Raw genomic sequence first — 15,271 nt, forward strand, 5'->3', positions numbered from 1 at the left:
ACTAAGTTGAACTCTGCACTGAAGATTAAATTTTCCCAGAGAAGTTGTGTAGAAAAAAAATTATTAACAAATAAATGTTGACTAGTTGTCTTTAATTTTTAAAAAGCCAAAGAAAAGAATGATGATAAATTATGGAATCCCAAGTCATCCCATTCCTATCCCTAACCTGGGAATGTGAGTCTTGACAAGAAATAACCCTTCTCTCAGGTTAATTTTAGAGCTGGACTCACTCAGAGGGGAGAGATGAAGCACCAATCAACATCATTCAGTCTCCCCAACCTCAGCCTAAAATAGCCAGGTCACTGAGGCAAAACTGATTTGGGGGCTAAAAGGGTCTGCATCTCAGCCCCAGCTGCCTCCTCTCTCTTGTGTTCTTGCAGCCTCTGACTATACACAGAAGCTCTTGGTGGGGGTGGGGGGAGGATTAGAATTCAGTGAACAGCTTATTTTTAAAAAGAACTAATCAGTTTCAATTTATCAGTAGTTGGTAAATTTTTAATTTAATACATTTATATTTTTTCCTCTGTCATTTTAAAACATTAAAGAAACTGACTAATTTCAGCTAACATTTAGACTTCTATTTTTACATGGAAAAAATCAACATAAAAGTGAACCGAATTCAATTATTAACTTAAATTTGTTTCCCTTTGAATTTAGGATAGGAAAAGGTGGGCTGCATTTTACAGGCGTCTAGAGATCTGAATGAAGATTTTTGTGGGGTGTAACTTGCTTTTGTCTTAGGAATAAAGAGATAGAGTAGTGGACATGTTCCCCAGGGAGAAAACCTGAGAGGTGCTTCTATTAATTCCTAAAGATTTAAATTAAATGAAGCAAACAGCACTTAAAAGTTTCTGGGAACTGGAATGCCCTCCCAAGTACCCTCTTCCTTGTTCCCAGATATAACAGAAAAGGTTTCAGGAGATCGGGGTTCCTATATAGGGAAAGGCCAAGGAACACAACAGCCTTTCTGAGACCATCTTTTAGCCCTTTCAAAAGTACACACACAGCACCAAGAAGAGTCCCCGGGCAACAGACCCACACATTCTCGCCAAGATAATTTTTTTTTTCCCCTGGCCTCTTAATTTTCCTCCGAATGTTCTTTGCTCTAGTACAAAGAACATTTGTGTTAGCTTGCTTTTCAGTTAAGAAATTATTTATTGAATACCTACTATGTGGCAGGCAGTTTCCAGCTCGTTGGTTTGTTTAAAATTGTTTATGGTCAAGAGCTGACTGAATATTAAGAGTCAGAAACAGGGAGTAGAGTCGGAGGAGGTGTGGGGGGTGGAATAGAGATATCGCCCACCTTCTTGGAGAGAAAACATTTTTTGTCTGCTCAGCAACTGATGGCTTATAGTATTTTAATTTCTGCAGACCCATGGAAAGAAATAATATCACAAAAGTAAAAATCCGACAAACACGTGGCTGGCAAGAACAAAACGCGGATTTGGAGGGTGGGTTTTGAAGGTGGTGGAGATGGAGAAACCGAGTTGGAAGCCCTCCCCCATCCCCACCCCCAAGCCCCATTTCTTTTCAGCGCGCGGGGAAAACGGGGAGGGGGACAAAGGTGGAGCGTGCAGTTCTTTAACTCCTGACTTTTAAACGGTAGAAAATCTTCTGCCAGAAGGGCGGTGCGCCGAAGTCGGAGTCGGCTCACTGACTCTGCAAACACAAAATAATAACAAGAAAAAAAAAAAAAATCTAAGGCATTCATATCGGTGCAGCCAACACGTGTTGCGGAGTCGGCCCGGGCCGCAGGCGACTGAGACAATGGGGTCGGGGACCGGGAAAGGGAGAGTGACCCCCTTCCTCACCTGCCCTCGCAGCACGCGTGCCCGCGACAGAATTATTTCTCCCTCCCGCAGAACCCAGAGCAAAACCCCAGCTTCCGCCCAGTTCGAGGAGACTCTGGTATGACTGGGGGTCCACCCCCGCCCCTTTCCCTGGTTCGCTGGGTAAGGGGGCTCCAGGGTCCCCTGGCCGCGCTCTCCACCACCCGCTGGCGCCATCCCAGCCCCCGCTGCTAGAAACTCGTTGGCCTCGCTCGCCCCTCGGCCTGGGATCCCGGGTGCTCGTGGACCGCACGCCCGGCTCTGCGTAGCGTAGCCGGTACTCCGAAACGCGCGGCCAACTGCCCCCTCCCCCACCGCCGAGACAGGGTGCGACCGCCCACGTGTCGCCCCTTGCCCAGTCGGGTCCGTCCCTCGGGTTCCCGGGGCTAGAAGATCCGGAACCAGTTGGTCAAAGGCGAGGGAAGGGACCAGGGCGGATCCGCTTCCCCCCTCCCCAGGCGGGCGGGGGAGGGGCCGCCGCCCCCTCCTCCCAGCACAGCTCCCGCCCCTCGCTTCCCCGAGCGCGGAGCGGAAATTACCCCCTCCCCCTGCGGGTCTGACCTGGGGACGTGGGCGGGGCTTAGAGCTCGGCCCCCGGCCCTCGGCGCCTCTCCCGCCTTCCCGCCGGGATCCAAATCCCGCACCCCAAACAAAGTTCCGAGACCCGAACCCAGCGCTGGGAAAGCTGCCGTCGCTGTCGCGGGTGGGACGGGGGGAGGGTACTCCACCTGTCTGCCCCCGCGTCAGGGAGGGAGAAAGGGATCGTTTAGATCTCCACCCTGTCACTCCCTGCCTGAGACCTCCCCCTTCGGTTAGCCCGGGTCCGCTCACGCGACCACTCCTCTTCCTTCTCTCCACCCCTCCCTCTGTCTCGGGGTCATCTTGGGCCGGATCCGCGCTTTCCCCCCAGGACCCCGAGACGTTATAGTTCAACAGCCGAACCCCCGGTATGAACCCCGGGGGAATCCCGAAACATGATTTCCTGTGGATCCCTGGTTTCCAGCCACGATCTCCCGTGTTTCCAGCTTCCCAGTCCCGCGCTCGCAGGGCCCCTCGATCCTGTATCCCCCGAGGCGAGGGAGTCTCCTAGCGCTGTGGCTGGGAAGGCCGAGACCCCCCCCTCCCACTTAAAGATCTAGGGGAATAGCGCTTTTCTTCTGAAATCACCGGCTCGCGCGACCCCCTCTTGAAGACCCCAGAGTCCTCGGCTTCTCTTTGTCTCTCTCGGCCGTCCCCCGCCTGTCAGTCGCTAGCAGTTAGCTGGGGTAGGGTGGGCAAACTCCCCCCACTCCCGACCACTCGAATAAAAAATAACCGCACATTTTATCCAACCCATTAAGAGGTGGGAGATTCTGGGCCGGACCACTCTCCCCCCAGCTAGGGCCCGGGTAGGGGGATGGGTGGGGGGCGGGGCGCCTCCCTAGGGGCCAGATTCTTGCAAGGGGAAGGGGGCAAGTAGAGCTTCGGGAAAACAGCCCCCACCCGCCCAACTTACCCGGGGGGTGAGTTGAGAGGCACCCTCCCCCCCCGGCCGGGAGTTTGGTGGGCTGGGCCGGCTTGGAGGGCCCAAGGGCCCGGAGGCGTCGGGGGTCTTCCCCTGCAGGGTGGGTGGGGGCTTTCACCACGTGGCTTCGCCTTTTTTTTTTTTTTTCCGCTCCATTTTTTTTTTTTCAAGTCGATTTTATTTAGAGGCGGCGCCAGGGCGGCCGCGGAGAAACGTGACACACCAGCCCGCTTGGAGGGGTTTCGGACAGAAGGGAAGGAGCCGAGCCGCGTCGTCCGCCTCCCAGCGCGCCGCGGGCACTTCTCCCGGGCCTCCCCGAACTCTCCCGCGACCTCTGCGCGCCCTCCGGCCGCCTTCCCCTCCTCGGCTCCGGACAACTTCAGGGGTGGGGTGCAAAGAAAGTTTGCGTCTGCTGCCGCCGCCTCCCGCCTCGGCCTAGGAGGCTCGCCGCCCGCGCCCGCCCGCTCGGCCTTGCCCAGGACTGCGTCCTGCCCGAGACCGCCACCATGAACAAGCTGTACATCGGCAATCTCAACGAGAGCGTGACCCCCGCGGACTTGGAGAAAGTGTTTGCGGAGCACAAGATCTCCTACAGCGGCCAGTTCTTGGTCAAGTCCGGCTATGCCTTCGTGGACTGCCCCGACGAGCACTGGGCGATGAAGGCCATCGAAACTTTCTCCGGTAAGAGTGCACCCACCTCCCCGGAAAAAGCACCGCGAAATGCCTGAACAACGGGGACCTGCTCCTCCTCTTTCCTTGCCCGCCAACTCCTCTCTGCCCCCGGCCTGCGGGGCTTGGCCTCGGTACCGACTCCCATCCACCTTCTCCGACGCCCCCTCCGTCCCCCCGCTGGCCCCTCGCGCGGAAATATTCGGCTTTCCTCGCCCCTTCCTCCTAGCCCGAGATGAAGAGCTGGAGGCTTTAGTGAGGTGATCCTCCTAGCTCCCCACCGACGGGGCGGGAGCCCATGTTGGCAGGAGTGGGGGGGGGGGCTCGCCACCGAGGCCAACTCAGTCTGGGCGCCCTACGTCAGTCCCTCGGTGTCCGAGGCTGGACGCCCCCACCCCGTGCGCACCCCCTCCCCTTCCTCCGCCGTAGGCCTTTCCGGGCTGGGAAGGGGTCCCCGCTCCGCTCCCGACCTCCAGGGTTTCCGTGGGGACGGCAGCCTTCGGGCCTGACCTGAGAGGAGCGGGGTCCCGCCTACCGCCCAGGGCCCGGGGCTTGAGCCATTTTGATTTGAAAGTGGGGCGTGAGCGGGGTGGCGCGGCGGCGGCGGCGGCGGCGGGTCGCCATGCTGCTTCCCGAGACGCCCAGGCTGGGCCGAGAGGCGCGCGCCGCGGCCGCCGGGGACCTTTCCCGCGGGGCCCAGCTCCGCTCCCCCGGACCTCGCCTCCCGGTCGGCCCCGACAGGTGACCACCCCGCCGCCCGAAGCCCTTCTCCCTGGCTCGACAGGAAAATAAAGTTTCATTCTGCAGCCCCACCCCCACCCCCCGCCACAGACTTTGGGAGAAACGGGGAGCCCTTTCTCGGCCCCTTCTCCCCACATCTGGGAGCCGTAAAGGCAGCCGGCCCACACGGACGCCCTCGCACCTCCCCCAGATCCGGCTCCCAGAGCCGTCCACTACTCGGCTACCTCAGTGAGAGAACAAAACAAAAATTCAGAAAACACGATAATGAATTTAGAGAGTCCACCATTCCCCAGGCGACCTTTTCGCATCCGGCTGCGGAACCCACTACCTGGATTCCTAGGAAGATCTCAAATCCCAGTAACTCCTGAATTACCCTGATTTCTCCTTCCTCTTGCCGCCCCCCCCGCCCTCCCCGTTCAAGCTCTCATGTTGTCTTTTTCAATTTAATCTTTAGGGAAAGTGGAGCTGCAAGGAAAACGCCTAGAGATTGAACACTCCGTCCCCAAAAAACAAAGGTAGGAAAGAGCTCTTCTCTGGGGAGGGGGTCAGCCTGGGGGCGCTGAGAGGCTGTGTTCAGGGGTCCATAGTGTCTCCAGTGGAAGAAACCCATTACTGGCCTTCCCACCCCCAACTCCGGATGTTGGGGGCAGGGAGGGAAGATTGGCTAAGATCTTGTAATGGGTGGTTTACAGCTTGTAAAAAAAAAAAAAAAAAAAAGCTGAGGCTGGGGTGGGCTAGGAGATGTTACTTGGAGAAGTAAAAGGGAGAAAAATCAATAGAGGAGAAACCTTGTGGAGTTTGTTCAAGGTGTGTGGGACCATTTTTGTGGGGAAGCTAAAAATCTTTAGAGAGTTGAGACTCATGGACATTCAGCAACTTTCTGGCAGGACTGTTTCCCCCCCCTTCTCTCACCATAATTCTTAAGTGGATTGGGAGGGGGGCCCCTTTGACTCCCTAGGGGAAGTGGAATGAATTCCTGCCCCCCAAAGAATTCTGTGCTTGTGCTTTATTTATATTTCTGCAACAGGCAAGGACATTATTTTTTTCACAGACACCTACCTCTAGTCCCTCCCATCACACATCCTTCCCTCCCAACTGGATTTTGCAAATATGCTTTGGCTGTACTATCCTTTCTGAGCCCCCCACCCCCACTCCTTCAGTCCATTGTTGCAAGGGGACCGACCATCTGGGGTGAGAGCTTTGTGTTCAGGCTGTGAGCTGGGGCTCTTTGGAGGGTCTAGAACTCCCTGGATGAATGGGGTGTGTGTGTGTGTGTGTGTGTGTGAGAGAGAGAGAGACTTGTGTTCCAATACCTTCCTATCCTCACTTCAGCAAAGGGGGTAACTCTTATCATGTTATCCCCAAAGCTGATTCATGGTTCAAATCTTTCATTGAACTCTGGCTGGGAAGTATAAGGGCAGAGTCTTTCTGCTTTCTCAGACCTGACTTTAAACATATTGACAGTGCAGAGTTTTCTCTCATGTTGCAGCCCCCAGTAAATCTTTGATCTTCTCCTCGCTTTCTCCCCTCGTTTCAACTGGAAACTTGCTGCATTTTAGAATAGTTCCTGGCCTTTTCTGGGTGGGAAGGTAGAGGTGGGTGGCTCTGTTTTTCTGAAGGCAGTTAAGAGAGTCTAGAAAGTTTAATGTGAGAAAAATCTTTCAGTGGTTTAGCTTGAGATATTTAAGTAACTTGGAACTATTGTTTCTATAGATGATCAATATGGCTTGTAACTATGTTTATAGAGCTTGTGATTTAACCTCAAGTGCTTGAAATACTCTGTTATTGGAAAGGCAATTAGAGTTAGGAGTAAAGAGGCAATAAAATCGGAAGAAAGGAAAAAAGTCTTATTTATTATTTGGAAGCATTTCCTGGAGATGGGAATGAGAGAACTATGTACACTGACATCAGTAGATCTACTGAGAAGATAGTGGATATTTGAACTGAAAGCTGAGTGTTTGAAACATGTTGATGAACAATAACCAGAATAACTGGAATTCTGAAATATATGGAATTTTTTTCTTTTGCTCTAAAGGATGGTTTAAATTTTAAAGGGAATGAAGTGATAAGCAAGAAAATAGCAAAATGTGATGAAGTGGAACCCAAAACATTTATATTTTAATTTTCATGGTGCTCAGTGTTTATGGATCTTTTCCCCTAAGCCATCTACTTGCTTTAAAGCCATTTTTAGGCTCCTTCTTGTTCCCTCCAAAATGTATTACTGAGGGCTCCTTTCAGTTGGGAAGGGGTGGGGTTTGTGAGGAGTGGGTACAGAATCTTCCCTTCCACACCCATATTCAATCTTTTGTGTATTCTCTCCCCCTTCCTGAAATAATTTTTGAGCACAAACATTGAGTCAGTTGTGTTTTATTTTTTTCTCTGAGTGGTGGTAAGGCACTTCATTTTTCTAGAGTGAATCAATTTTTGAAGTTTTAGGATTTAAAAAAAGAAAGTTTGTTTTCATGAAGTCAGTTTGCTCTATCATTTTGTGTTCTTTGAGGAAGCATGTTGTGGTATGTGTTTTTAGTCTGTCTGAAAGTATTTCTTCAGTTGGTTTGTTCCTGGCTTTTTCAGTCTCATGGATGTATAGAACAGGAACTAGTTAATTGACTATGACTAATATATTTTAAGCAAAATGAACAATGGTGCATATATATATTTTGTGTGTGTGTATATATATTGTTTTCACTGTTTAAAATAGAGGAGAACTCTTCTTGATGTACTCAGTTCCAAATGAATTATGACTTTTTAAACATTTCTAAGAGATTCATAAAAACCTGGCAACCTAAATGTTCCTTTATTATTTTTTTTTTAAGAGGGGGGTTATTGAGAAAAAGCTACAATATTTTTTAGCAGTTATTAACTCTAAGTAATTGATTTTGAAGTATTAATATATTTTGTTTTAACCTTGTCTCTATTTGCTAAATATAATTTATTCCTTTTTAAGAACTCAAGAGACTGAACATTAAGTTGAAAAACTGAAAACATTAAGTTGAATTTTTAAAATTGGGGCGGCGTTAAATTTCTCTGAGATCACCTTCCCAAATACCTTCTTAGTCAGTGTTGGAATTTTGGTCAAGAGTTTCAGCTTATTGTTGAGAATTTGTATATATTCACTGTCAAGTATTAGGACAACGGAGGAAAACCAAAAGCATTTTAAAGACAGTTGTGGAAAGGATTTGTATGTGTTTTTTTGTTTGTTTGTTTGTTTTAATTTGAGACACTTGAGTATTAAGGTAAAGGGGTATCATGTTAGTGAGGCTTGGGTATTTGGGGAGAAAATTCCTTAAAAGGGAATTAAATTTTTGTTTCATTTGCCACTGTGTGTGCCTTTTTCTAGAGGAATGTGGCCTAAAGATAGCATACCTCCTGTCCATTGGTGTCATCAAAATAAAAGTTGTTGCTGTTAAGAAAAAAAGTGAAGAGATGTACTGCATTTCTCTAGGTGAAATGTGTTCAAGTTAAAGGCTTTGATTTCCTTAGGCAGATTAATGGTTGTTTTCTCTGACTTAAAATGAGGTGGGCTAATAACACTTTCCCTTAAATTTTTAACTATCAAAAAGCACACAGAAATTGGTCTCCTAGCCCTATAAGTGTGAGAACTCTCAGAAGAGAAAGTATTCAAACTTAATTCTGATTTTATGGTTTAATTTTCTAAAGTTAGTTGCTTTAAAAAGCTCTGCAAAGGGATGTCTTGTAAGTGGCAAAAATATTTTTAAGTGATTTGCGGAGACTCTGAAGAAATAATTGGGTCACTAAATGTTTTCAAAACAGACAAAAATTTTGCCGTCAGAAATGGGTTTGCCTTTAAGGAAAATTGTTCTTATGGGCTGAAAATTAAGTATGGGGTTTGTTAAGAAACAAGGGAATGTCTTTAAAAAACAACTATAAAGGAGGACAAGTACTAGGGTGGGAGTACTTGCAGGCACTTTTGCCTTAGTGGTTATGGTTGAAAGATACGTCTGACCAGATATTCAACTAGTAAGTTTAAAGTAGAAACGGTTTGTGACACTTTTAGTAAAAAGGTTTTCTTACTAATATCAAGTTTTTGAGTTTTAAATAAGTTGATTCTTAATTTTTCTGCGCTGTTTGGAGGAAAGGTGGAAATCAATTCACTTTCTCCATTTTAATTTTCACCTAGAAAATAAATGTTTACAAATTCATAAATTAAGTTTTTTTCACTGCTAGAGAAATCTTTAACTTGTTATTTAGTGCTCAGTATTTCAAGGTGACTTTCCTAAAGACAGTGGTATATGACTATCCTTTGGAAGAGTTGTAGGTTTCCAGAACACTTTATTTTCTAACCCAAAGTAGAAAGATGAAATTTTACTCCAGTGGTTTCCCAGATGGAGAACTTTTGAGTAAAGAGGGGGAAGAATTGTAATTCCCATCACTAATTTATTCAAAGTATAGTTAACTGTTTCAAATGTAAAGTTTTAATGGCATAGATTTTGCTGGAACAAGAGCAAAACATTCTTTCTTGTAATTATGTTTTAGAGACAAAATACATGACATTACCATTGGAAGAATCTTGATTCAAAGGTCCAGAGCTTCTAATCTTTTAAAATTACCTTAATATATGTCATTTGAATCATATTTAATGTGTTTGGGTACTTTTAAGGCTTATTTTTTGAGCTTATTTATTCTATAATGTGTAACATCCAGTTGACAAAGATACCATTGAGATTGGCTAGTGAGTATAAAATTTTAAAACATTAAAATTTTAGTTAAGTGAAAAGAGGGAGACCTAAGTGCTATTTGTAGAAGTCTAAGGGTTTTTGTGTTGAAGAGATATGTATTGGTTGTACCTGTGTTGATTGTCGTGTGTGTGGGGGGGGTGGTAGTGTTGGTGATGTTGTTATTAGAATAAATGTATGAAGCAAAGGCGTTTGAAGAACAGACATTTTGCCAGCTGTTAGAATTTAAATTCAGTCTTGTTCGCTCCCCATCCTCTTAAAAGATTCTTAAAATGTGGCTAATGCCTTCCAGAAAGTGCAGCTTAGATTTTGGGATGGGAGTGTTTGGGAGAGAAAAGAGGAGGAGGAAAAAAGCAGCAGGGGAGACTGGAAAAATCAGACGAGTTAGTCCTGGGTTGGAAATTCCAGACGGGGGAAAAAAAAGAGAGAGAGGGAGAGGGAGAGAGAGAGAGAGAGAGAGAGAGACAGAGAGACAGAGAGAGAGAGAGGGAGAGGGAGAGAGAGGGGGAGAGAGAGAGCGAGAGGGAGATGGGGGTTGGGGTGGATTGCCCGCTTCCCTTTTAAAGAGGAGCGGCTGGAGGCACACAGCGACCCACGGGAGAGGGGGTCGCAGACACCAGGTTTAGAAGACGGGTGGTAGATTCAGCCCAGGGCAAGGCGATTTTTGCTTTCGGAGTTGCCTGCCTTCCCTTCGCTTTTTCAAAAAACAGAGAAAGTCGCGGCGGCGCTGGAGGCGCTTCCTGGAGAGCCCGCGCCGGCCCCGCTGCCCTTCCCCGCCCGCCGCAGACCAAGCCCAGCCCCAGCCTCGCAATCTCTGCCCGCTCCGCGCAGGGGCCCTCGCCTGCCTTTGAACCAGCCCCTGCCCGGGAACATCCTCAGGCCTGGGTCTCCGACGAGGGCTTCCTTTCCCAGGGTCCCGAGACCCCTGGCTGCGGCGCGCCGGCCCACAGCCTCGCTTTCGTCCTGGGAGCCCCCAGATCCCAAACCTCGCCGCGGCTTCCCCAGCCTTCCCCACTGGGAGAGGTCCCAGGCCCCGCAGTGCAGACCTTCCAGCGCCCGCGCTGTCTCAAGACCTTTACATTCTAAGGCAAAAGCTAAAGGCTGGAGAGTGATTGTGGAGTGAAGAGTCAGGGGAGGGAGGAAAAAAGCAGGTCAGGGGAAAGTAAGAGGGGAGAGGTGGAGAGAAAATGGAAGTGCATGTTAGCTGTTGCCCTCTCCCAGGAGCTGAGGCCCCCTTGGCCATGGGGCATAGAACCTTGGAGAGTTAACAGCGTCGCATAATCTGTAATCTTCAGTAGATGGACTGTGTGTCCCCATGTCCCAAAGGCTGACTGAAACAATAACAAAGGGAGTAATAGTAACCAGAGGTTCTATGATGGGTTTTATTTATGTTGTAAAAGATTGACAACGGGTCTTCCAGTTGGCCACTGGCGAGGATTTGAAGATCTTTCTCAGGGTCTCAGCCAGTGTTTGACTCCATGTTAATGTCAAATTTGCATAATACCATTTCCACCTGTGCCCAGTCCACACCTTTTTAAATGTCTGTCAAAACAAAGAAGAAAAGGTCTCTCCTCAAAAAACGTGGAATCAAAATGTATGCTTTTTTGGTTATTGATAAAAGTTTGATTTAGCTAGAAAATGATCAACCAGGAGAGCGCCTGTGACAACACAAACCGTTTCAAGGGCGCATCGCCAGCAGGGAGATGTCCAGTCCCCAGTTTGTTAACTGCATTCTAGTAGAAGAACTTGAGTTTGTTCAAAGGGGGCTCTGTACTTTTTAGTGGGTCCAAGGGGTCATCCTAGTATTGAACAAGCAGAGGCAGCTTTGTAAGACCTGCTTCTCCTTTGCAGCCAGTAGGTTTGCAATAAATAGTCATGGAATGAAGGAACAACAGGCTGGAACAAGCTTTCACCCTAAACGCAGACTGCTGAAATAAAACGTGTGTTGATTATGGGTAAATCACAGGAGAAAAGTAGGTCTGGACCTCATCATTTTAATATAGTTGGAGAAAACCTGATTGCGAAACACTGAAATGTAACTGTATACAGAACAAACACCACCAGAAATGCAGTCCTAGTGCAGAAGTCCAGGCTTCCAGGATTTGATGTTCTGGTCGTGTGGCAGAGAGCAGAGAGCATGGCGAGCCCACCAGTAAACTGCTTTTGTATGAAATACAGAGCAAGCAGCTGGATGAGTAAAAGAATTTTTGACTGGATTGTCCAGATATTTTCAACACCCCTAGGACAAGTCTGCTTATTAGACAAGTGGCATTTTGGTGGCTAAAGGCGTATAAGTGACCCATCAGGATGGGTGGGAATTTTGGCCATAGTTTAGGGGGAGGGTTGTGGAGAAAATCTCTGTTAGAGAGGAGACAGGAGAAGTGGAGGATCTCTCTTCATTTTCTCTTTCCCTCTCCAATGTATCTGTTTTGTGGATTCTAGTCAATCCTTTCAACATTTCCTTAGGAAAAGTGGGTTAAGGAAGGCTTCAATTTTTATTCATTTTGAGTTAGTTTCAGTTAAAAAATTAGTCCTTCATCCAGATGTTTTGGCCACTTGAAATGGAAAATGTTAAGTCTAAGTGAAGTTTGATTGGATAGTTTAGTTGATTGGATATAGTTAGAATCTTTAAGAGGAGAAATCAGAGAATTTAGAAATTAAAAAAAAATTGTTTTGTGTAAAGGTTGTTTGTGGACTCTGAGTTCTTTGGCAACAGGAGCAGGGAGGACAGGAATCATTTTCAGAATTCTTGAGGCTCAAGGAGGGAGGAAGCTCTATTATTAGGTCAGAGTCTCATGACCTACCCTAGGTCCCTCACTCAGTCCTACAGGAGTGTGGAGGAAAGGTCTCTCCAGGAGAGCTCAGTGCTCAAAAACAAGAGTTTTGGAGTCAGGCAATGACTGGGAAACTGGAAGAGTTACTTAACCTCCTTGAGCCATCATTGCCTTAACTGTAAGCTGGTGCTGTTACACATTAGCTATTATTTTTCTTTGTTTCCCATGTGGACCTGTGCCTCCTGTCTTTGGACTGTGTGTAACAGCTTGGCCATATATCTAAGGCAACAGGTATGGTGTTCAAGTACACTTCTGTGAATATGGCGTGTATTTTATGTGGAACAATGATGGATAGGCATATTGAGGGGGCTTTGTGTGCAGGATGCTTTTGATAACCTGTGTGCTGAAAGGAAAGGCCACCTTTTGGGAGAGGGAGATGAAGCTCATCAGGGCAACCCTCAAGAGCCCCTAGATATGGACCCTACCACTGTCTCTTAACCATCCTCTTAGGAGAATGGAGCATACATTGCAATGTTGATGCCCTCAACCTGGGCCAGGTTCCTCGCTGAAATTTCACACTTCGGTGCTCCTGTCAAAAGTGCATGTAGCGTAGGGACTTTGATGAGAGGAGAACTATCCTAATTCTGCAGATGAGGTGTTGTAAGAATTCAGGATGAAGGGGACTGTGTAAGTCCTTTTGGGGGTCTGAGGAAGAAGAAATGGGCAGCTTCCCCTATCTGGTAGGAGATGGGCATGTTTGTCTTGAAGTTCTGTTCTTGCTTAAGCTAACAAAGTAGGCATTCAGGAGTTGGGGACCCTTGGCTGCGGAGGAAGTGACTGCATACATGGCTTCCCTTCCCGTGCCCTCTTAGATGGCAAAGCCACAGTGGTCTCAGTTTCTCTCCCTGGTCTGGAAACAGTCCCCAAAGGTGTGCTCAGGACCCACCTTGATATCCACTTCCTTTTTTCAGCCCTCCCTGCCCAAAAGGTACAAACTCACAAACCCACAGACTTTATAGCCTCTTTCCACATCTCAGTCCAGGGAATGAAGGTTGAATCTTCTCTTAGTGGGGTGGGGAGAAGGGCTTCCAATCCGGATGTGGTTTTAGGCCATTTAACAGGCTTGTGACTTTATTCAGTTACTATGAAGGGTTTTACAATTAGTTTATGCAGAATGATGTGTATTGCCTCTTTTCTGGAATGGCATTTGGGATTGCTTGGAACTTGTCACCTTTCCATTAGGTACTCTGAGGAGGAGAAAATGAGGGGAGAGAGGAACTAGAGTGGGCCTGTTGGGTGGAGTAAGCTTGTTGAGGCTATCTATTCAGAGTTAGACGTATTTATGCTACTTCCTCCTCCAGGTCTCTAAGTTGCTTGGGAGGAGAAGTCCAACTGTAATAGAGAGCAGTTGCTTTGGCAGGATTTGGAGACAGAACCCTAAATTAAAGGGCAAAGATGATCCTTCACAGACGTGGCTGTTGGTGGCTGCAGCCAGTGTGTTCTGAGCGAGGACGAGATGTAAATAGGATGTTGGCTGCGGAGACGGCAGGGTTCAGAAGGATAATCTCTTCACTTCTTTTCTAGAGTGTCCACTCCAGCAACCTTTTATTTAATGTAGAAGGGAAAATCTAGCTGACGGAAGTTATTTTATATAGAGAGGTTTCCTCCCAATGTTTATTACCATTTGATTCAAAGCCGCTTCTGCTGACTTTTTAGAATAGAGTGGAGTGATATCTGTCCAGAATAAGCTGTGGGAGGCAAGAGGTGGAATAAAATGATCTTCACGAACCTCATAACCTCACAGATCTCTCAGATCATCTTTCTTTCACTTTCCCACCCTTGCCCCTGACCATCTTGAGTAGTTTCCTTTAAACTTCTTTTTTTTTTTTTTTTGCGGGGGGGGCAATGCCTCAGGGCATGGGGGAGCTTAGTTCCCCGACCAGGGATTGAACCCCTGCCCCCTGCATTGGAAGTGCAGAGTTCTAACCACTGGACCGCCAGGGAATTCCCTAAACTTCTAACTAGAAGAGGAATGATGCCTGTCTAGGCCCAAGCTCCTTTGTTCTCCTCTTCAGAACATCACATGGTCAGCCACTTTAGCCTGGGTGTGTGGGGCTCTTGCCAGTCAGTCATTAGCCATTTTTTGGAGATGGAGTGGGGTGTTAATTTCAAAAAAAAAAAAAAAAAAAAACACATATTTACAACTAAATCATGTAAGAAAATATTTAACATGTTATAGACATCTGATAGCTTGCATATTGCTCCAAAGCTTGGTACTGCTAATCATGCATTCATTCACACATGTATGCGTGCACCCACTTATTTTTATCTATTCAGAGTCTAGTATTTATTTATTTTTAATAAATGTATTTATTTATTTATTTTTGGCTGTGTTGGGTCTTCGTTGCTGCGGGCGGGCTTTCTCTAGTCGCGGCAAGCGGGGACTACTCTTTGTTGTGGTGCCCGGGCTTCTCATTGCGGTGGCTTCTCTTGTTGCGGAGTACGGGCTCTAGGCGTGAGGGCTTCAGTACTTGTGGCACGTGGGCTCAGTAGTTGTGGCGCATGGGCTTAGTTGCTCCGCAGCATGTGGGATCTTCCCTGACCAGGGCTCGAACCTGTGTCCCCTGTATTGGCAGGCGGATTCTTAACCACTGCACCACCAGCGAAGCCCCAGAGTCTGCTACTGACATGCCCTCTGCCAGGTTATAGAAATATAATGAAGAACAAACAAAAGACCTTGGTCTTTAGAGTGGAGACGGCAAAGAAATACAATTTATCAGATCATTTTTCTCCAGGAGCTTTTAGGTTTCCACCTCTATCCTTTTTTTTTTTTGCTAAGCTGCATGGCACAGCCAAAAAAAAAAAAATTAAATTTTAAATTAAATTTCATTTTTATATTAAAAATTAAAGTTAATATGAAATAATTAAAATAATTTTACGTAGTAAAATATACATAACACGAAATTTACCATTTTTAAGTGTACAGGTTGGGTGTATTAAGAACATTCACAGTGGTGTGCAACCATTCTCTCCGTTCATCTCTAGAACTCTTTTCAT

General features: G+C 47.2%; 1 protein-coding gene across 3 annotated transcripts in view; it reads left to right on the forward strand.

Moving 5' to 3' along the window:
• The first annotated feature begins 3,710 nt into the window (after positions 1–3,710).
• The window catches only part of IGF2BP1 (insulin like growth factor 2 mRNA binding protein 1), a 38,842-nt gene continuing 27,281 nt past the window's right edge, over positions 3,711–15,271 (forward strand). For all 3 annotated transcript variants that reach the window (XM_061175040.1, XM_061175039.1, XM_061175041.1), the window contains exons 1-2: positions 3,711–4,014; positions 5,198–5,258. In XM_061175040.1, coding sequence (XP_061031023.1) covers positions 3,840–4,014; positions 5,198–5,258 — 236 coding nt within the window. In that variant the 5' untranslated portion in view covers positions 3,711–3,839. The remainder of the gene's footprint in view (positions 4,015–5,197; positions 5,259–15,271) is intronic.

This window comes from Eubalaena glacialis, chromosome 19 (assembly GCF_028564815.1).
Source record: "Eubalaena glacialis isolate mEubGla1 chromosome 19, mEubGla1.1.hap2.+ XY, whole genome shotgun sequence".
In the NCBI taxonomy this organism is placed as follows: domain Eukaryota; kingdom Metazoa; phylum Chordata; class Mammalia; order Artiodactyla; family Balaenidae; genus Eubalaena; species Eubalaena glacialis.